Source organism: Schistocerca americana, chromosome 3 (genome assembly GCF_021461395.2).
Source record: "Schistocerca americana isolate TAMUIC-IGC-003095 chromosome 3, iqSchAmer2.1, whole genome shotgun sequence".
Taxonomy (NCBI): Eukaryota; Metazoa; Arthropoda; class Insecta; order Orthoptera; family Acrididae; genus Schistocerca; species Schistocerca americana.
The window spans coordinates 149,058,512-149,080,754 of record NC_060121.1 but is presented as its reverse complement, the minus strand read 5'-3'; the positions used below and the strand labels follow the sequence as shown (position 1 = coordinate 149,080,754).

Here is a 22,243-nt window from a genome sequence, read left to right as displayed (position 1 = left end):
ATTCCACGGACCACGGCCTTTTGCCCTGGTCCGCCAGATAACCAGTCGTCAATCGAAAATGTCACGTGGGATATGGTGAAATGACGGGTGCAGTGCTGTGACTCAATGGCAACCACCACAGTTGAACTTTGGAACCAGGTGAATGCAGCATGGATGGCTATACCACAGGAGGCCAATTCGCGCCTTATGCGCGTCGATAGAATCTCGCACGGAACAAGTTACCAGGACCCATGGGAGACCCTGCGCCTCCTAGGCAACAGGACACACGATGGGCCGAGGTGACTGAAATGCTGATCATTTCTGCAGAACATATTAATGTAGATGTACTGTGAATGTGAGCGTCCTGTCTCTAGTCGTTCAAGGTGTTCTGTTTTTTCTGAACATGATTTGCAATTGTGGTGTCACGACTCAAGCCATTTGCTCTTCCCGGGTTCGATTCCCGGCGGGGTCAGGGATTTTCTCTGCCTCGTGATGACTGGGTGTTGTGTGCTGTGCTTAGGTTAGTTAGGTTTAAGTAGTTCTAAGTTCTAGGAGACTGATGACCTCCGATGTTAAGTCCCACAGTGCTCAGAGCCATTTGAACCATTCATTTGCTCTACAAGAGACAATAAGCAAGGCAGAAAGTCAATTCCAGAAAGAGATAAACAGCTCCGCGAGCGTCTCGAGAGAAAACAAGACCGGCTGTGCACTTGGGCGGTCCCCAACCATAGATCCAACCATAATAAAAGATATTTAATAAAGCGGGCATTCCTTTCAGAGTGGCAGTGACCTGTGTGACTGCGTCGAAATGTAGCCCATCGCGCACAGTGCGCGCTTATCCAGCACTCTTCAACATAGGACGTGATAGCGCAAACGCAGATGCACGCAGTGTGTCCGATACTGGGGTCAAATCGTGTAGCTTTCTGCATTTTATAAATACACCACTGGCCATTAAAATTGGTACACCACGAAGATGACGTGCTACAGACGCGAAATTTAACCGACAGGAAGAAGATGCTGTGATATGCAAATGATTAGCTTTTCAGAGCATTCGCACAAGATTGGCGCAGGTGGCGACATCTACAACGTGCTGACATGAGGAAAGTTTCCACCCTATTTCTCATACACAAACAGCAGTTGACCGGCTTTGCCTGGTGAAACGTTATTGTGATGCGTCGTGTAAGGAGGAGAAACGCGTACCATCACGTTCACCACTTTGATAAAGGTCGGATTGTAGCCTATCGCGATTGCGGTTTATCGTATCGCGACATTGCTGCTCGCGTTGGTCGAGATCCAATGACTGTTAGCAGAATATGGAATCGGTGGGTTCAGGAGGTTAATACGGAACGCCGTGTTGGATCCCAACGGCCTCGTATCACTAGCAGTCGAGATGACAGGCATCTTATCCGCATGGCTGTAACGGATCGTGCAGCCACGTCTCGATCCCTGAGTCAACAGATGGGGACGTTTGCGAGACAACAACCATCTGCACGAACAGTTCGAAGACGTCTGCAGCAGCATGGACTATCAGTTCAGAGACCATGGCTGCGGTTACCCTTGATGTTGCATCACAGACAAGAGCGCTTGCGATGGTGTAATCAACGACGAACCTGGGTGCACGAATGGCAAAACGTCATTTTTTCTTATGAATCCAGCTTTTGTTTACAGCATCATGATGGTAGCAGCCGTGTTTGGCAACATCGTTGTGAACGCACATTGGAAGCATGTATTCGTCATCACCATACTGGCGTATCACCGTGTGTGGTGGTATGGGGTGCCATTGGTTACACGTCTCGGTCACCTCTTGTTCGCATCGACGGGACTTTGAACAGTGGACGTTACATTTCAGATGTGTTACGACCCGTGGCTCTACCCTTCATTCAATCCCTGCGAAACCCTACATTTCAGCAGGATAATGCACGACCGGATGTTGCAGGTCCTGTACGGGCCTTTCTGGATACAGAAAATGTTCGACTGCTGCCCTGGCCAGCACATTCTCCAGATCTCTCACCAATGGAAAACGTCTGGTCAATGGTGGCCGAGCAACTGGCTCGTCACAATACGCCAGTCACTACTCTTGATAAACTGTGGTATCGTGTTGATGGTGCATGGGCAGCTGTACCTGTACACGCCATCCAAGTTCTGTTTGACTCAATGCCCTGGCGTATCAAGGCCGTTATTACGGCCAGAGGTGGTTGTACTGGGTACTGATTTCTCAGGATGTATGCACCCAAATTGCGTGAAAATGTAATCACATGTCAGTTCTAGTATAATATATTTCTCCAATGAATACCCGTTTATCATCTGCATTTCTTCTTGGTGTAGCAATTTTAATGGCAAGTAGTGTATGTCTAAATTAGTTTGTTAGCTGTATGTTTTATATTGTTCCATACCGGACCTGTCTAGCTAGATTGGAACACCTATCGAACTTTTATGACACGAAATAAATAAACCAGTAGAACCTATAACAAAAATATACAAAAGAGTCGACTGACACTCTAAATATTCTGTCTGGAAGACTTTTTCATTTGCTTGGTACTTAGTACGACCTCTATGTGACTTACCATATTAATGTCGATTTGCTTTTCCCAGATGCTGTCCCGCATGATACCAGCATTGTTGATGACGATGTCCAGGCGCTTGAAGGTGCTTTTCGCTTTTTTGAACACTTCTGAAAAATGAAACAAACAGGAGTATGAACACATTGCACCACCTTTTGCGACACACACGTTATCAGGCTCGTCTATGTACATGGCACCCGCTGTTATGCCTCCGTTTTCAAAAATTTCACGCACCGAATACCAAAGACGAGTCAAGTCAAGCGTGAGCCTGGCAACGGGAGCAGCGGAGTGACGTGATGTAATTCGAAGTAAAAAATATGCGGATACCCCGTAGTCAAACAGAATATCATTCGTCTCTCCCGGCTGTGGACAGATACAACAAATGACAGAGATGGCCCAGGTATACAGTACATCGGGTGTCTCCAATTACATCTGATGTGATTCCTGGCGCGTGCTTCACCTGATCTGCATGTACCAAGAATTTGCAAAATTCAACCAATGAAAGTAAGTAGTTGTGTACTGAATATTTGTTTCTTTCTGGTGACTTCTATAATGGAACAGAGCTGGTCACGCTCGGAAAATCGGGAACGGTAGCAGACCTGTCGCAACACCACGGGTTGTGGACTGTTGAACGCACAGCTGTCCTAGGCAACTGCTTTTCATTCCCCTAATAAGTTTTCCGTTGATTTTTCTCTTCGTTAGATCCTGGCTTAGATACATTTCTCCTGAAAGACTACCTTGCTCCTGCTTTTATATGAGCTCGCCAGTCTGGCGTCTTCAGTTCCATCTAGACTTAGGAGCAAAACATCTTGTCACCATTCATTTGTCTCGGACAAAACGTAGTTTTGAAATAATGCGATCTGTGAGCTGTCTCCGTCATTTGTTTACTTGCTATTGCAGTACACATTGGGAGAGCCCAACTCTATGTTTACAGAAATGAGTGTTCTAGATAAAACAAAAAATAATGAAGGTAAGCTTTCTAAATTAGTGTATTCACTTTGTAGTAAGCAATATTCTCACTACCTCTATACTGTGCACCATTTACATAGTAAATAATTTGTCAGAACCACTTGTGATAGTTATAATAGCTAGTGTTGCTTCTGTTACGCACACACTGAGAAGCTAATGAGTTGGTAGTGGTCTTGTTGTGCTACTCTAAAAATAATTTTGTATCACTTACATTTATTAACTATAAAAAATGTGCCTTACTGCAGCGTTTGCAATCAATAACAAATTAGCATATTATGTGTGCCAACTGCTGAAATGTAATTACATTAAAACTGTTTGTTTTCATAAGATATTCTGATTTGTACAATGGGCCAAATGACTGCTGTTACACTTTACAACATTTGCTGTGATATATTCCCTTTCCATCACACACTAAGATTTAAGATACTGTTAATATGGCTACTGTGTTAATAATTATCTCATGGTTAATTCTTTGGGTGTAAGTTATTACTTTCAGAGAAATAAAACATAGAGAATCATGTATGTTGCAGGATGGGATATAACGCTCTCAATTAATTGTTAAAATTAATGGTGAACTTTCGCTACTAGTTTTGGTCAAGCAACTATTAGCAAGCATAAGCGGGCATGAAGTGCTGGAAAGTTGCACCATAATAAGAATAATTTGCTCTTTTGTGTCCACCATAGTAGTACAAAATTTTTTACAATAATAGCTGTGTACAACAGATTTCATAAAGACGCAAAGCTCACAAAGACAGCTAGTCATACACTAGCTAGAGTGTGACTTGCTGTCGTGGCGAACTTCGCTTCTTTATGAAATCTGTTGTGCAGAGCTATTATTACAATGACAGCTAGTCACACAGTAGCTAGAGGATGAATAGCTGTCGTGCTGAACTTTGCTTCTTTATTAAATCTATTGCACACAGCTATTATTGCAAAAGAGCAGATTACTCTTATTATAATATAACTTTCCAACTGTTCATGCCAGCTTATGCTTGATAATGCTCATTTTATTGAAACTAGTAGCGAAACCCACTGTGCAAAATAAAGGACAGCTGAAGGTTCACAATGAATTTTAACAAAGCATACAAAGCTAGAATTTGATAGCAGTTCCTTAGTTCGTGGTATTAGCAGGTGGTGATAGGTCTGTGGATGGTGTCTGCAGTGCATGATGTCCATGCTGCTCGACAGAAAAAAAATCTCTCTGCAAGTGGCGGTAATCAGCTGCATTTCATGCATTTCAGTGGTCTAGTTGAGTTGCGTTTACTGGCGTTGGGTCTGAAAGATAATCAATGCCGTTCTGCAAAATTTTTCTCTAGGCAGCTGCTTACTTTTGATTTGCCAGCTTGCGTCTTCAATTCAACTGCATGTTCTGTAAGAGCCTTACACTAGCGTCTCAACTGTGTAAACATTTCCTACCTTGTTGTCCAACAAAATGCTGTCCCTTCTGGATGGACCATGGTGCTCAAATGAAGTGGTTCAAATGGCTCGGAGCACTATGGGACTTAACTTCAGAGGTCATTAGTCTCCTAGAACTTAGAACTACTTAAACCTAACTAACCTAAGGACATCACACACATCCATGCCCGAGGCAGGATTCGAACCTGCGACCGTAGCGGTCGCGCGGTTCCAGACCATGGTGCTTTGGGGCTCTCCTTGAACGTCAATTTCTAATTACTTGTCAGTCTCCGTGCCTGCATCTGCAAGTGATTTGAAGTCTACTCTTATAGATACTTCATGACTTTCAAATCGCTAAATATTGGTAGTTAGCAATGGTGAAACGATTCATTATTGTGTCTTCAATATGAATTGTTTGTAATCTTAAACATGGCTGAAATCATTATATTCGTTACTTTACACCGAAAGCAACTTGTGATTTGCACAAGCCTCTCCTACAGCTACACATTTGATCCATTTCCCATCTTTAGTTTTGATGTCGTTAAAAATATGCTTTTGACGTCTAGCTATTGGTCTTTTTCCAGAAATGTTCAAATCAACGTGTGCTCAGGCTTTTGTGAAGATCCATTCCCTTCATATGATACACCATTACAATCGTTTTACTTCATGTATCTTAAACAAATTATTGCATATCCTTGTTGTAATCAGATATTTCCAAACTTTGTTTTATATATTTTTGTCATATCAGAACAAGAACAGAAGATCCTTCCTTTCTATTACTTGAAGATGTGTTTAGCTGATCCAGTGACTGCTGTTGCCTCTAAATCATAGGCCACAAAGGTACATGTCGCGTTTAGAAGGCTGTGAGAATATTTCATTCCAATGTACTTGACACACTACACGGTAGAGTTTGGTCTCTTTCTGTTGTCTGTTCCAATGCCCAAAGAGCGCTACTCAAGTGCTGTAAGTTATTTACAATTTCTATCTCTTCATTTCCTACAGAACAGGAAGCAAAAAGTTTCCTTATATGAATCAAGTAATTTAAATAAGTTTGTCGCTTCATCTAACTGGGGTGAAATTACATTAGGTGTTCCACAGAGTTCAGTCATGGGTCACCTCCTGTTCTTGATATATGAGAACGACCTCCCTTCCTATCTGAAACAGGAAGCTGAACTGACACTGTTTGCTGATGATACAAGCATCATTATTAATCCAGTAAAAGAAAGTCATATTGAAAATGATACAAATAAGGTCTTCTGCAAATCGGCTTGCTCTAAACTTTCAAAAAACAGAGTACATTCAATTTTCTGCTGCAAAAAGTACAATTCCTTCAGTAAATATAACACATCAACAGAAGTCAGTAGACAGGGTAGAGCATACTAAGTTTTTAGGTGTACATACAGATGAGAATCTTAATTGCAAAATTCATATTTTGGATCTCCTAAAGCGACTAGGTTCAGCAACTTTTGCGATCAGAATAATTGTCAATTTTGAGGATATAGAAATTAGTAAGCTAACGTACTTTGCATACTTTCACTCTCTGATGTCATACAGAATAATATTTTGGTGTAACAACATTCAGACAAAAAGTATTCACTGCTCAAAAGAAAGTGGTTAGAATAATGTGTGGGGTTCGTAGTCGCACATCTTGTAGGCATCTTTTTAAAAGATTGGGAATTCTTACAACAGCCACACAATACATCTACTCACTAATGAAATTTGTTCTCAACAACATGGACCAGTTTAAAATCAACAGTGACATTCATGATTACAATACCAGAAAAAAGAAAGACCTACACTATCCTTTGCTTAACCTATCTTTGGCACAGAAAGGGGTAAAATATGCTGCTATAAAACTTTTTGATAAATTACCAGATGAAACAAAATGTCTGACAGACAGCAGTAATAGCTTCAAGACATATCGAAATCATACCTCCTTGACAACTTCTTCTATACCATAGGTGAATTCTTGAATAGGAATAAATAAATCTATAAATATAGTATATGCATTTTGTGCCATTTAAGAGAATGGGGTACATAAAATAAATATTAATCTTTAACTCTGTATTGTAATATATAAATATATATTAAAAATTTTGTTTCATATGTGCATTTCTTGTGCACTTGACATGTTTCACATCATAACGGCTACCGTACCATACGATTGATCAATGGGACACGTAACCAACTAACTAACTAACTAACTAACTTTGCAATTCTTAGAGTGATGCAGAATTTCTGTGCAACGCATAACCTACTTCCTTCTTTTCTCCATACATTTTTCGTGTGAGACAGCTGGTTTAGTTTATATTTGTACACTATACCATTAACGTTAATGAAGACTAGAGCATTAGATGTTACATCCTTTCTTTCGATTGCTTTCAGTAGTTCTTCAATTATGATAAAATAAGCGTTTCCCAAAAGGGTAAGACCTTGTCAATGCCTGGAAAACAGACAGTTGGCGAAGACATGTGAGGCGTAGAGTTGAAAACTTGCTAGTACGGCAGAGAAAGATCCTCAGGTGTGAAATCAAGAAACACCTGAAATCTTCAAATATCAGTTGCTAGTATGCAAACAGCGTTGTCGCCAACGGCCCCACTTGACTCACCCTCCAGCTGTGCCGGGTCGGTGACGTCCGCCTTGACGAAGACGACCCGCCCGCTGCCGAACTGCTGCTCCAGCTCCTGCGCGAACTTCTGGCCCACGGCCGCGTCCACGTCCGACAGAGCCACCTGCCAACATGGCGGCCGCTCAGCCCTCTCGCTGCCAGCAGCGTAAACAAAGTGAACACACGAAGTGGCTTCAAAATACACTACTTGCCATTAAAATTGCTACACCAAGAAGAAATACAGATGATAAAATCGTATTCATTGCACAAATATATTATCTAGAACTGACAAGTGATTACATTTTCACGCAATTTGGGTGCATAGATCCTGAGAAATCAGTACCCAGAACAACCACCTCTGGCCGTAATAACGGCCTTGATACGACTGGGCGTTGAGTCAAACAGAGCTAGGATGGCGTGTACAGGTACAGCTGCCCATGCACCATCAACACGACACCACAGTTCATCAAGAGAAGTGACTGGCGTATTGTGACGAGCCAGTTGCTCGGCCAACATTGACCAGACGTTTTCAATTGGTGGGAGATCTGGAGAATGTGCTGGCCAGGAGAGCAGTCGAATATTTTCTACATCCAGAAAGGCCCGTACAGGACCTGCAACATGCGGTCGTGCATTATCCTGCTCAAATGTAGGGTTTCGCAGGAATCGAATGAAGGGTAGAGCCACGGGTCGTAACACATCTGAAATGTAACGTCCACTGTTCAAAGTGCCGTCAATACTAACAAGAGGAGACCGAAACGTGTAACAAATGGCACCCCATACCACCACGCAGGGTGATACGGCAGTATGGCGATGACGAATACGCGCTTCCAATGAGCGTTCACCGCGATATCGCCAAACACGGATGCGACTATCATGATGCTGTAAACAGAACCTGGATTCATCCAAAAAAATGACGTTTTGCCATTAGTGCACCCAGGTTCGTCGTTGAGTACACCATCGCAGGCGCTCCTGTCTGGAAGCGTGTATTCGTCATCGCCATACTGGCGTATCACCCGGCGTGATGGTATGGAGTGCCATTGGTTACACGCCTCGGTCACCTTCGCATTGACGGCACTTTGAACAGTGGACGTTACATTTCAGATGTGTTACGAGGCGTCGCTTTACCCTTCATTTGATCCCTGTGAAACCCTACATTTCAGCAGGATAATGCACGACCGCATGTTGCAGGTCCTGTACGGGCCTTTCTGGATAGAGAAAATGTTCGACTGCTGCACTGGCCAGCACATTCTCCAGATCTCTCACCAATTCAAAACGTCTGGTCAATAGTGACCGAACAATACGCCAGTCACTACTCTAGATGAACTCTGGTATCGTGTTGAAGGTGCATGGGCAGCTGAACATGTACACCCCATCCTAGCTCTGTTTGACTCAGCGCCCAGTCGTATCATGGCCGTTATTGCGGCCAGAGGTGGTTGTTCTGGGTACTGATTTCTCAGGATCTATGCACCCTAATTGTGTGATAATGTAATCACATGGCAGTTCTAGTATATTTGTTCAATGAATACCCGTTTACATCTACATCTACATCTACATCTATACTCCGCGAGCCACCTTACGGTGTGTGGCGGAGGGTACTTATTGTACCACTATCTGATCCCCCCTTCCCTGTTCCATTCACGAATTGTGCGTGGGAAGAACGACTGCTTGTAAGTCTCCGTATTTGCTCTAATTTCTCGGATCTTTTCGTTGTGATCATTACGCGAGATATATGTGGGCGGTAGTAATATGTTGCCCATCTCTTCCCGGAATGTGCTCTCTCGTAATTTCGATAATAAACCTCTCCGTATTGCGTAACGCCTTTCTTGAAGTGTCCGCCACTGGAGCTTGTTCAGCATCTCCGTAACGCTCTCGCGCTGACTAAATGTCCCCATGACGAATCGCGCTGCTTTTCGCTGGATCATGTCTATCTCTTCTATTAATCCAACCTGGTAAGGGTCCCATACTGATGAGCAATACTCAAGAATCGGACGAACATGCGTTTTGTAAGCTACTTCTTTCGTCGATGAGTCACATTTTCTTAGAATTCTTCCTATGAATCTCAACCTGGCGCCTGCTTTTCCCACTATTTGTTTTATGTGATCATTCCACTTCAGATCGCTCCGGATAGTAACTCCTAAGTATTTTACGGTCGTTACCGCTTCCAATGATTTACCACCTATGGCATAATCGTACTGGAATGGATTTCTGCCCCTATGTATGCGCATTATATTACATTTATCTACGTTTAGGGAAAGCTGCCAGCTGTCGCACCATGCATTAATCCTCTGCAGGTCCTCCTGGAGTACGTACGAGTCTTCTGATGTTGCTACTTTCTTGTAGACAACCGTGTCATCTGCAAATAGCCTCACGGAGCTACCGATGTTGTCAACTAAGTCATTTATGTATATTGTAAACAATAAAGGTCCTATCACGCTTCCCTGCGGTACTCCCGAAATTACCTCTACATCTGCAGATTTTGAACCGTTAAGAATGACATGTTGTGTTCTTTCTTCTAGGAAATCCTGAATCCAATCACAAACCTGGTCCGATATTCCGTAAGCTCGTATTTTTTTCACTAAACTTCTTGGTGTAGCAATTTTAATGGCCAGTAGTGTAGGACGCTAGTGTCCACAGCGGCGATCAGGAATTTCACGCTGCCACTAGCTACGTTTCTAGCATTTGTAGACTTAGAGAAAGCTTTTGACAATGTTGACTGGAATACTCTCTTTCAAATTCTAAAGGTGGCAGGGGTAAAATACAGGGAGCGAAAGGCTATTTACAACTTGTACAGAAACCAGATGGCAGTTACAAGAGTTGAGGGACATGAAAGGGAAGCAGTGGTTGGGAAGGGAGTAAGACAGGGTTGTAGCCTCTCCCCGATGTTATTCAATCTGTGTATTGAGCAAGCAGTAAAGGAAACAAAAGAAAAATTTGGAGTAGGTATTAAAATCCATGGAGAAGAAATAAAAACTTTGAGGTTCGCCGATGACATTGTAATTCTGTCAGAGACAGCAAAGGACTTGGAAGAGCAGTTGAACGGAATGGATGGTGTCTTGAAGGGAGGATATAAGATGAACATCAACAAAAGCAAAACGAGGATAATGGAATGTAGTCGAGTTAAGTCGGGTGATGCTGAGGGTATTAGATTAGGAAATGAGACACTTAAAGTAGTAAAGGAGTTTTGCTATTTGGGGAGCAAAAGAACTGATGATGGACGAAGTAGAGAGGATATAAAATGTAGACTGGCAATGGCAAGGAAAGCGTTTCTGAAGAAGAGAAATTTGTTAACATCGAGTATAGATTTAAGTGTCAGGAAGTTATTTCTGAAAGTATTTGTATGGAGTGTAGCCATATATGGAAGTGAAACATGGACGGTAAATAGTTTGGACAAGAAGAGAATAGAAGCTTTTGAAATGTGGTGCTACAGAAGAATGCTGAAGATTAGATGGGTAGATCACATAACTAATGAGGAAGTATTGAATAGGATTGGGGAGAAGAGAAGTTTGTGGCACAACTTGACCAGAAGAAGGGATCGGTTGGTAGGACATGTTCTGAGGCATCAAGGGATCACCAATTTAGTATTGGAGGGCAGCGTGGACGGTAAAAATCATAGGGGGAGACCAAGAGATGAATACACCAAGCAGATTCAGAAGGATGTAGGTTGCAGTAGGTACTGGGAGATGAAGAATCTTGCACAGGATAGAGTAGCATGGAGAGCTGCATCAAACCAGTCTCAGGACTGAAGACCACAACAACAATAACACCTTTCTTCCTCTTTCTGGTCAAAAAGTGGTGCAGGAAGTTTCTTCCACCACCAGTGTAACGTACCTTCGAGAAATAAAACCTATGTTCGTGTGTGAAAATGGACTGGGTTATCAGTAATCGGAATCTAGCCTACATAACACTACGTGCGTGTTGTATTCGCATCAGTTTCACTATCATTTAAACCCTCAACAGATCGGTACATGAAAAACGTAAAACTTATGTTTCGAAAAGCTGTCTGACTGCGTATTTGAATATGAAAAACTACAGGAACAAATGAACCTATAACGGTGAATACCTAAGCTATCTGACTGTGTATTTGAATAAGAATTTACAAGTGATACAGAATCTGGCTTGTGCAACGGAATGTACTGGATTAGAGTACATGACATGTTGTGGTGTGTCAGTGTCTCTGGTTTGCCCTAAGTTTTCGCACTCACCCCTTTAGATGACTGCCTTTTTCCAAGTGGTTTACAGCAATTCACAGCGGCATGCAGCAGCAGCGGCTGGTGCTTCCTGCTACTAAGGATGAATTTAATAAAAAGGAGTTTGCTTGGGACCTGTTAACTATTAAATAACATGCAAGAAAGGATTTCATACATCTATTTAAAAACTGTAGAAATCATCATGAGCAATAATAGTTGGAGAAGTATTAATAATGGCGAAATGCTTGACAATGATCTTGTAAGTGTCAATAATGGCTGAGTGCCAGATTAACAAATTATTTCACTTTCGAAGTTACATTAACATTTAATAACCACAGTATATTTATGAATTAGATGTGGAGAATTATAATTATTTTTCGATGGGTAAGGAGGCTTATAACTGACAAGCAAAACATGGGATTATCGCAAACTCGGGCTAACAATCAAGAGCCTAACCCTGTAATTGCGCTTTACGCTATGCTTGCGAATTTTACCTTGAGTTCCATCTTCAAGCATAGTTAAGACATCTAAATCTCTCCTGGCCATATAAATGAAATCAGGCTTTGAGTGTGGTAAGATCTGCCATAAACGACGTGAGGGCAGCGTGACACGTCTTGATTTCTGAGGTTTTAAATTAGACTTAATTTATGAAATCTCATCTTACAAGTTATTTAGTAGTTAACAGGTCCCAAGCAAACTTCTTTTTATTAAATTCATTCTTCGTAACCATAAGCTTTAGCTGCTGCTGCTGCATGCCTCTACGAATTGCTGTAAACCAATTGGAATAAGGCACTCACCTAAAGAGGTGAGTGTAAACTTAGGGCAAACCAGAGACACCGACACACCACAAAATGTCATGTATTCTAATCCAGTAAATGCCGTTCCACAAGCCAGATTACGTATCACTTGTGAATTCTTATTCAAATACAAAGTCAGATAGATTAGGTATTCATTCTTACAGGTTCATTTGTTCCTGTAGTTTTTCATATTCAAATACGCAGTCGCCGGCCGCGAAGACCGAGCGGTTCTAGGCGCTTCAGTCCGGAACTACGCGGCTGCTACGGTCGCAGGGTGCAATCCTGCTTCGGGCATGGATGTGTGATGTCCTTAGGTTAGATAGGTTTAAGTAGTTCAAAGTCTAGGGGATTGATGACCTCAGATGTTAAGTCCCATACTGCTTAGTCATTTGAACCATTTGAATACGTAGTCGTGCTTAGAGCCATTTGAACCATTTGAATACGCAGTCAGATAGCTTACCCAAACGTTAGTTTTAAGCTTTTCGTGTAACGATCTGTTGACGACTTAAATGGCAGTGAAATAACGCGTACACACTATTATGCAGGTTAGATTCCTATTACTGATAGCTCAGGTTGCTTATCGATTCCATTTTCACAGACGAAAATTGAGTTGTACGAGGGTAATCCCTAAAGTAAGGTCTCCTAACTTTTTATAATTACATAGACCTGCTTATTTCTACAATGGTTTGCATCAGTTTACAGCTTGAACTTTTAGCTATTTTTCTACATAATCACCATTTCTGTCGATGCATTTTAGTAGACGCTGTGGCAGTTTTTGTATGCCCATGTCATACCAGCTCGGCGTCATGCTGTTCAGAAAGTTATGAACCTCTTCTTTCACCTCGTCGTCGGAGCTGAATCGCTTTCCGGCCAAATGTTCTTTTAACCCAGGGAACAGGTGATAGTCACTGAGCGCCAAGTCAGGACTATATGGAGGGTGGGTGATTGTGTTCCACTGAAACAGTTGCAGGAGAGCAACGGTTTGCCGAGGGATGTGTGGGCTAGCGTTGTCATGAAGAATGTGTACGCCCTTGCTCAACATTCCTCTTCTCCGGTTCTGAACTGCCCGTTTGAGGTTTTTCAGAGTCTCACAGTACCTGTTAGCGATTCAGCTCCGACGACGAGGTGAAAGAAGAGGCTCATAACTTTCAGAACAGCATGGCGCCGAGCTGGTATGACATGGGCATACAAAAACTGCCACAGTATCTACAAAAATGCATCGACAGAAATGGTGATTATGTCGAATAGTAGGTAAATGTTCAAGCTGTAAAGTGATGTACGTCATTGTAGAAATAAACAGGTCTATCTACTTATAAAAAAAAGGAGACATTACTTTTGAGATTACCCTCGTAGGTACTTTATGCCAGGAGTCGCACGACTACCTACGAGTCGAATGTCACCCCACAAGAGCGACTTAGCAACATCGACTACACAAACCAGTAATAGGCAGACGAGGTACTAGTCTTCTGACGTCTGGTGCACAATGGCAGATGTGTGAAAAAGATCGACCTTGTTGCGGACAAATCGGTGGCTTGCGCAACACTGCACATCCCGCGACGCGCTCTTCAGCGTGGCTTATCAGCGCGGTGCGGACGCTGCGCGCTTTCCCCGGCCTTGATCCAGACGCCGCGAACACGTGACCTGTGGCCACGTGACTCACGCCCACACACCCACCCACACACACACTGACCTTGGCACCCGCGGACAGCAGCGCCCTGCTGAAGGCTCTGCCCAGGCCGCCGGCCGCTCCCGTGATAAGCGCCACCTTGCCAGAGGGGTCCATCCTGCAACACGAGAGAACTGCTGTGTGACGCGCGGCAGGACGAGAAGGGTGCAAACGATTCTCTGACAGCTCTGGAAAACATAGTTGCATAAATATATACAGGGAGGGCCATTGATCCTGACCGGGCCAAATATCTCACGAAATAAGCGCCAAACGAAAAAACTACAAAGAACGAAACTTGTCTAGCTTGAAGGGGGAAACCAGATGGCGCTATGGTTGGCCCGCTAGATGGCGCTGCCATAGGTCAAACCGATATCAACTGCGTTTTGTTAAATAGGAACCCCCATTTTTTATTACATATTCGTGTAGTACGTAAAGAAATATGAATGTTTTAGTTCGACCACTTTTTTCGCTTTGTGATAGATGGCGCTGTAATAGTCACAAACACATGACTCACAATTTTAGACGAATAATTGGTAACAGGTAGCTTTTTAAACTAAAATACAGAACGTAGGTACGTTTGAACGTTTTATTTCGGTTGTTCCAATGTGATACATGTCCCTGTGTGAATTTATCATTTGTGAGAACGCATGCTGTTACAGCGTGATTACCTCTAAATACCACATTAATGCAATAAATGCTCAAAATGATGTCCGTCAACCTCAATGCATTTGGCAATACGTGTAACGACATTCCTCTCAACAGCGAGTAGTTCGCCTTCCGTAAAGTTCGCACATGCATTGACAATGCGTTGACCCACGTTGCCAGGCGTTGTCGGTGGATCACGATAGCAAATATGCTTCAACTTTCCACACAGAATGAAATCCGGGGGCGGCAGATCCGGTGAACGTGCGGGCCATGGTATGGTGCTTCGACAACCAATCCACCTCTCATGAAATATGCTATTCAATACCGTTTCAACCGCACGCGAGCTATGTGCCGGACATCCATCATGTTGGAAGTACATCGCCATTCTGTCATGCAGTGAAACATCTTGTAGTAACATCGGTAGAACATTACGTAGGAAATCAGCATAAATTGCACCATTTAGATTGCCATCGATAAAATGGGGGCCAATTATCCTTCCTCCCATAATGCCGCACCATACATTAACCCGCCAAGGTCGCTGATGTTCCACTTGTCGCAGCCATCGTGGATTTTCAGTTGCCTAGGAGTGCATATTATGCCGGTTTACGTTGTCCCTGTTGGTGAATGACGCTTCGACGCTAAATAGAACGCGTGCAAAAAATGTGTCATCGTCCCGTAATTTCTCTTGTGCCCAGTGGCAAACTGTACACGGCGTTCAAAGTCGTCGCCATGCAATTTCTGGTGCATAGAAATATGGTACGGGTGCAATCGATGTTGATGTAGCATTCTCAACACCGACGTTTTTGAGATTCCCGATTCTCGCGCAATTTGTCTGCTACTGATGTGCGGATTAGCCGCGACAGCAGCTAAAACACCTACTTGGGCATCATCATTTGTTGCAGGTCGTGGTTAACGTTTTACATGTGGTTGAACACTTACTGTTTCCTTAAATAACGAAACTATCCGGCGAACGGTCCGGACACTTGGACGATGTCGTCCAGGATAGCGAGCAGCATACATAGCACACGCCCGTTGGCCATTTTGATCACAATAGCCATACATCAACACGATATCGACCTTTTGTGCAATTGGTAAACTGTCCAGTTTAACACGGGTAATAATGTATCACGAAGCAAATACCGTCCGCGCTGGCGGCATGTTACGTGATACCACGTACTTATACGTTTGTGACTATTACAGCGCCACCTATCACAAAGCGAAAAAAGTGGTCCAACTAAAACATTCATATTTCTTTGCGTACTACACGAATATGTAATAAAAATGGGGGTTCCTATTTAGAAAAAAACGCAGCTGATATCCGTTTGACCTATGGCAGCGCCATCTAGCGGGCCAACCATAGCACCATCTGGTTTCCCCTTCAAGCTAAACGAGTTTCGTTCTTTGTAGTTTTTTCATTTGATGCTTATTTCGTGAGATATTTGGCCCCGTCACTACCAATGGACCACCCTGTATGCATTACCTCAATGCACACTTACCTGGGGTCTAATAATTTGTAAGGATATGAAATGTAACGACCGTGTCGTGTCAGTGGTAGCAAAAGTAGGTAGCCGACTTCCGTTTGTTGGTAGGACATGAGGAAAATGCAATCGGTGAACAAAGGGGATTGCACAGGAAACGACCGTGTAACACTTTCTATAAGATGCGATCAAAAAGTTTCAAAGGCCGTACATTCCAAAATCGGTGCGCCAGTCAGGCAAAGTTGTCGTGAGTATTGAGGCAATCATGTACCCGGCGCACCAGGTTGAAGATGTCCTGCTGCGTGAAGTACTCCGTAACTGCCTTCGGGAGATCCTCGTCCTTTTTTGTTAAAGGAAGCGAAGGCGTGATAATCGCATGGGGAAAGATCAGTACAGTAGGGTGGCTGTTCGAGTGCCTCCCACTGGAATTGGCGTAACTTCTGCGTTACATTTGCGATATAGGTACGTGCGTCATCATGGAGCAGCATCTTTCCTTTGCACACCATTCCTCAGTAGTGCTTTCCGACAGACATGCTGCTCCATACCAGTGAGATATCAAATTGATTCCATATTTTTAGATTTCCTTTTCACGCCGTTCCTCACAAACGAATCCTACAAAATTGCATGCCTACGGAGTATCGTCCCAATAGCGCCACTGGATTAGTGATTTCCTATGAAGAAGGTCACAAGGTCACAGTCCTAGTAACTGAGCGAAATTCATCGAGTAGAACAGAATTAATAGCTGGCGTTCGCCAAGAAGTTAAGCGCTGTCGGGCTGGGCTAGCCGCTGGATGGGTGACCACCCCGTCTGCCGAGCGCTGTTGGCAAGCGGGGTGCACTCAGCCCTTGTGAGGCAAACCGAGGAGCTACTTGATTGAGGAGTAGCGGCTCCGGTCTCGTAAATTGACATACGGCCGGGTGAGCGGTGTGCTTACCACATGCCCCTCCATCTCCGCATCCAGTGACGGCTGTGGCCTGAGGATGACACGGCGGCCGGTCGGTACTTTTGGGCCATCATGGCCTGTTCGGGAGGAGCAGCAGCAGCAGCAGTTCCTCAAGAAAGTGTTATAGGCCCTGTGCTATTCCTGATCTACATAAGCGATTTAGGAGACAGTCTACTGTTCCTGAACTACATAAATGATTTAGGAGACAGTCTGAGTAGCGCTCTTAGATTGTTTGCTGTCCTTTGCCGTACTATAAAGTCATCAGGTGATCAAAATAAATTGTGAAACAATTTAGTTAAAATATGTGTATGGTGCAAAAAGTGACACTTGACTCTAAATGATGTAAAATGTGAAGTTAACCACATGAGTACTAAAAGAAATCCGCTAAGTTTCGGTTACACGAAAAGGACACAAATCTAAAGCCTATAAATTCAGCTACATGCTTAGGGATTACAAATGAGAAAAACTTCATTTGAAACGATCACATAGATAATTTTGTGGGTAAAACAAACCAAAGACATTATTAGAAAATATAACATGGCTACTAAAGAGACCGCTTACTCTACTCTCGTCCGTCACCTTCTGGAGTATTACTGTGCGGTGCTGGAACCGCATCAGATAGGATCGACGAAGGACATCGAAAAAATTCAAACAAGGGTCGCTTGTTTTGTATATCGCGAAACAGGGAAGAGAGTGCCACGGATATGATGCGGAGTTAAGGTGGCAATCGTTAAAACAATGGCGGTTTTCGTTTTCACGAAGTTTCGATCACCAACTTTCCCCTCAGAGTGTGGAAATATTTTGCTGGTGCCCACCTACACACGAAGGAATTATCATCATAATAAAATAAGAGAAATCACAGCTCGCACGGAAAGATTTAAATGTTCGTTTTTCCCGCGTCCTGTTCCAGAGTGGAACGGTAAAGAAATAGCTTGAAAGTGATTCGCTGCACCGTCTGCCAAGCACTTAATTTTGAATTGCCGAGTAATCATGCAGATGAATATGTAGATGTAGATACACATTCTTCATTCTCCTATGGATGTTGTCGGTGTCTGCCCTATGCTGGCAAGCCTAAAGTTATGCATCAGCCAAGAACTTTTAACTACTGGGGCCCAAAGTTTTGCTTCTATCCTGAGATTGTGATGTCATCTCAAAGAGGTGAATAATTGAATTAGGTTTGGTCGTTTCATAATAGGTCTGGGGATACATACATCTGTCTTTTAATTTCTAAAATTTGTAATTGGTTGAGTTTGACCCCCTTTTCCTCTGTGTATAAGACTTTTACATCTATTGTATATCCGTGGTTATTGTTCAGGCGACGTTCTGCAAAGGCTGAGCCAGGCCTTTTCAGTCTCCAGGTTCTGTGGTGTTCTTTAAGCCTGGTACTGATTGACCTCCCCGTCTGTCCAATGTAGCAAGACTGACACTCAACGGCATGTGATTTTATGAAACCCCCTTTTTGTGATAGCTGGTTGTTTGTCTTTTGCATTGAACAAGAAACTACCTATTGTCTGAGGGACATAGAAAAACACAGAGAAACCCTTTGCCTTCAAGAAGTTACTTATGCTATTTGATGTTTTCCCTATGGAAGGTAATCTGTCGCATTTCATTTCCAGTTATTCTGTGTTTTTCATTGGGGCAGTAGGGCCCTGGCTTGCTTCTTCATCTTTTTAACTTTAGTAAGTTTTTAACTTTAAGTGATGTGTTATTACTAAGCAGTGTTAACTTTGCAGCGTAGTTCTAAGATACTGCACTGAAGGGATTGAAAGATACTCCTCTTCGAAAGTGTATACACGACCACCAGCGCTTTTGTAAATTTAACTTCTTTCTTTAGAATTCTGCTAATGCATCTTTAGAATTCTGCTTATGCATAAGCATAATTCTAAAGAAAAATGGCGTTCAGACATTTTTCTTTAGTTAAAACAAAATAAAAGATTTTTTCCGACGGAAAACGGATGCACCCAATTGCCTCCACGATGCACGCGTCTATCAAGTGACATGTGTCTGCGGCAAAGTGTATACAGGCGAAACGGGAAGAACTGTTAAGAAACGCATTAAGGAACACGAACGCCACATGCGGCTAAAACAAAGTTCAGAATCGGCAGTAGCGGAACATCGGGAGAACTGTGGCTCTGACATCGATTTTAATAACGTACGTGTACTGGCTAAGGAAACAAACATTTATAGAAGGAAAGTCCGAGAAGCGGTTGAAATTTCCAAGAATGCATGTAATTTCAATAGAGAGGACGGCTATAGGCTTCCGGCATCATGGCTCCCCGCCATCAAGGAAGTGAATACGCGGCCGCAGTGTGCGAGCGACATGAACAGTGCGCTGTAAGTCACCTCGGCGGACAATAATATTATGGGTAAACATTCCCCCTCTCTTGCTCTGTCCGTTTCGAATCTAGCCAATGATGACGACCAACCAATGGCAGTAGCAGGAATTTCAACCAATACTCCCTTTTCCAGTGTAAGTGTGGAATAGTGAATTTCTATCCAATGACGATGGGCCGCCAGTGGTAACCACAGGAGATTAGCTAACAACGCCCCTTCTTCCGCATCAGAGCGGGAATATTAGCCTATGACTATGGCCCAGTGGTAGCCACAAGAACTGTAACCAATACTCTCACTTCTCCAGCATGAGCGCGAGAAAACTCCCTCTATAAGAGGACACGACACCAGTCTCTGACAGTGTTCTAGCAGTAGTGGACTCCATAAGATCCTGAGGAAGATCCCAGTAGAGGAGTCGAAACGTCGATCGTTTTAGTAGAAATATGACGCGGCCTAATAACCCAGGAGATTTTAACTTCAGTGACAAAGGCCACGAAAGCCTGCAGAATTACATAATTCAGGAACGGTTAATGCCGGTTGTGGATGACGCTAGAGCTGTCGTACGATTATGTCCCATATGTGCTCGATTGGAGACAGATCTGATGATCGAGCAGACCAGAACAACAAGTCGACACTCCATAGAGCACATTGGGTCATAATAGCGGTACGCGGGCGAGCGTTATCCTGTTGGAAAACACCATCTGGAATGCTCCTCATGAATGGCACCAGAAAAAGTCGAATCACAAGGTTGACGTAAAACTTTACTGTGATGGCGCGTGTGATATCCACGAAAGTGCTCCTTCTGTCATAGGAAATCGCACTCCTAACAATAACACCAGGTATAGGTGCAGTGTGTCTAGGCTGGAGACAGGTTGGTTGCAGGCCAACTGGTCTCCTTCTATCCAACACACGGCCATCACTGCCACAGAGGCATCAGAAAACACAACCGACCTTCGCTCTGCGCTCCTATGAACTCTCGCTTGATTCCACTGGAGTCTCAAGTGGTGGTGGTTTAGGGTCAGTGGAACGCACGCTACAAGGCATCTGGCCGTCCTCGAAGCAACCGATTTGTAACAGTTCGTTGTGTCATCGTGGTGGCGACTGCTGCTCAGATTGCTGCTGCAGTACGACGCACCAGAACCATACGCCAAATACGATGGTGTTAGCTCTCGGTAGTGCCACATGGCCGTCCGGAACTCGGCCTTATTCGACCGATCATCGCTGCCAGCAATCATGCACAGTGCCTCCATTCCCGCCAAGCCTTTCTGCTGTATCGCAGAAGGAACATTCAGCTTCTTGTAGCCACATTCCAAGGCCTCATTCAAATTCAGTGAGGTGCTGATAATGTCGGCTTGTCGCCTTAAAGGCGTTGTTGATTAACATTAACTCGCCACGTGACCCTAAGGTACCTAACGCTCAGATCGTTACAGAACCTATTTAAAAGGAACCTAATTTGCATCCTCATAGCGGCGCAACTAGCCACGGTGTTTGTGTTTGACGGTGTATATCAGGGCATTAGCAGTGCTCGTATCCCTGACTAAAGATTTGTGGTTAGTTCAAGGAGGAGTGTCAGCTTCCAGACTTCCCTAAATGAAAGGAACATCTCCGCTCCATTACATTAGGAAGCGACGTCCTATTGCACAACGTGGCACCATTGGGTTTGTGAAAAACCATCCGGGAAGTCAAACTTTCGAACAGATTAAAACTGTGTGCCGGACCGAGACTCGAACTCGGGACCTCTCTCTTTTGCGGGAAAGTGTTCTAACACCCCCACGCTGTTGCTAAGTCATATCTTCGCAATATTCTTTCTTCCAGGTGTGTTAATTCAGGTGCCCGCATCTCGTGGTCGTGCGGTAGCGTTCTCGCTTCCCACGCCCGGGTTCCCGGGTTCGATTCCCGGCGGGGTCAGGGATTTTCGCTGCCTCGTGATGGCTGGGTGTTGTGTGCTGTCCTTAGGTTAGTTAGGTTTAATTAGTTCTAAGTTCTAGGGGACTGATGGCCATAGATGTTAAGTCCCATAGTGCTCAGAGCCATTTGAACCATTTTTTTTTTGTTAGTTCAGCAGAGTCTGCAGGAGAGCTTCTGTGAAGTTTGGAAAGGAGACGAGGTACTGGCGGAAATAAAGCCGTGAGAATGGGTCGTGAGTCGAGCTTGCGTAGCTCAGGTGGTAGAATTGCCCGCAAAAGGAAAAGGTTCCGACTTCGAGTCTCGGTTCGGTACACAGTTTTAATCTGCCAGGAGGTTTCATATCAGTGCACACTCCGCTGCAGAGTGAAAATTTCATTCTGTCAGCCGGGAAGTACCTGTCACGGCGCAATATGTGAGAGGCTTCTCTTATTGCCGTTAACCTAGGGCTGTTTTATTCACACGTAATACAATGAATCTTCTTCTTCTTCTTCTTCTGCAGTGGTCAATCCAAGGATTAGTTTTCAACAGCTACAATGGCGGCTTGTCTCCATTCTGTGCGTCTTTCAGCTTTTCTCTTCACTTCTTTATAGGTGTTACATCCCACATCTTTCACGATTTGCTCCATGTACCTCAGCCGTGGTCTTCCTCTTGGTCTTTTTCCCCTCTACATATCCCTCTATGTGTTCAGGAGTCCTTTATGTCTTAATAGATGGCCTGTAAATTGCACTCTTCTTTTAACAATGAAACTCCAGAAGCTTCTCTTCTCACCTGCTCA

The 22,243-nt window shown here is 43.7% G+C and overlaps 1 protein-coding gene across 1 annotated transcript in view; it reads right to left on the bottom strand.

The window, feature by feature from the left end:
- LOC124605933 (15-hydroxyprostaglandin dehydrogenase [NAD(+)]-like) overlaps positions 1 to 14,279 on the bottom strand; it is a 42,589-nt gene extending 28,310 nt beyond the window's left edge. Inside the window, exons 1-3 of the mRNA XM_047137891.1 lie at positions 14,187 to 14,279; positions 7,513 to 7,636; positions 2,544 to 2,650 (exon numbers count right to left, since the gene is read on the bottom strand). Of these exons, the coding sequence (XP_046993847.1) occupies positions 2,544 to 2,650; positions 7,513 to 7,636; positions 14,187 to 14,279 (324 nt within the window). The remainder of the gene's footprint in view (positions 1 to 2,543; positions 2,651 to 7,512; positions 7,637 to 14,186) is intronic.
- Positions 14,280 to 22,243: the final 7,964 nt, after the last annotated feature.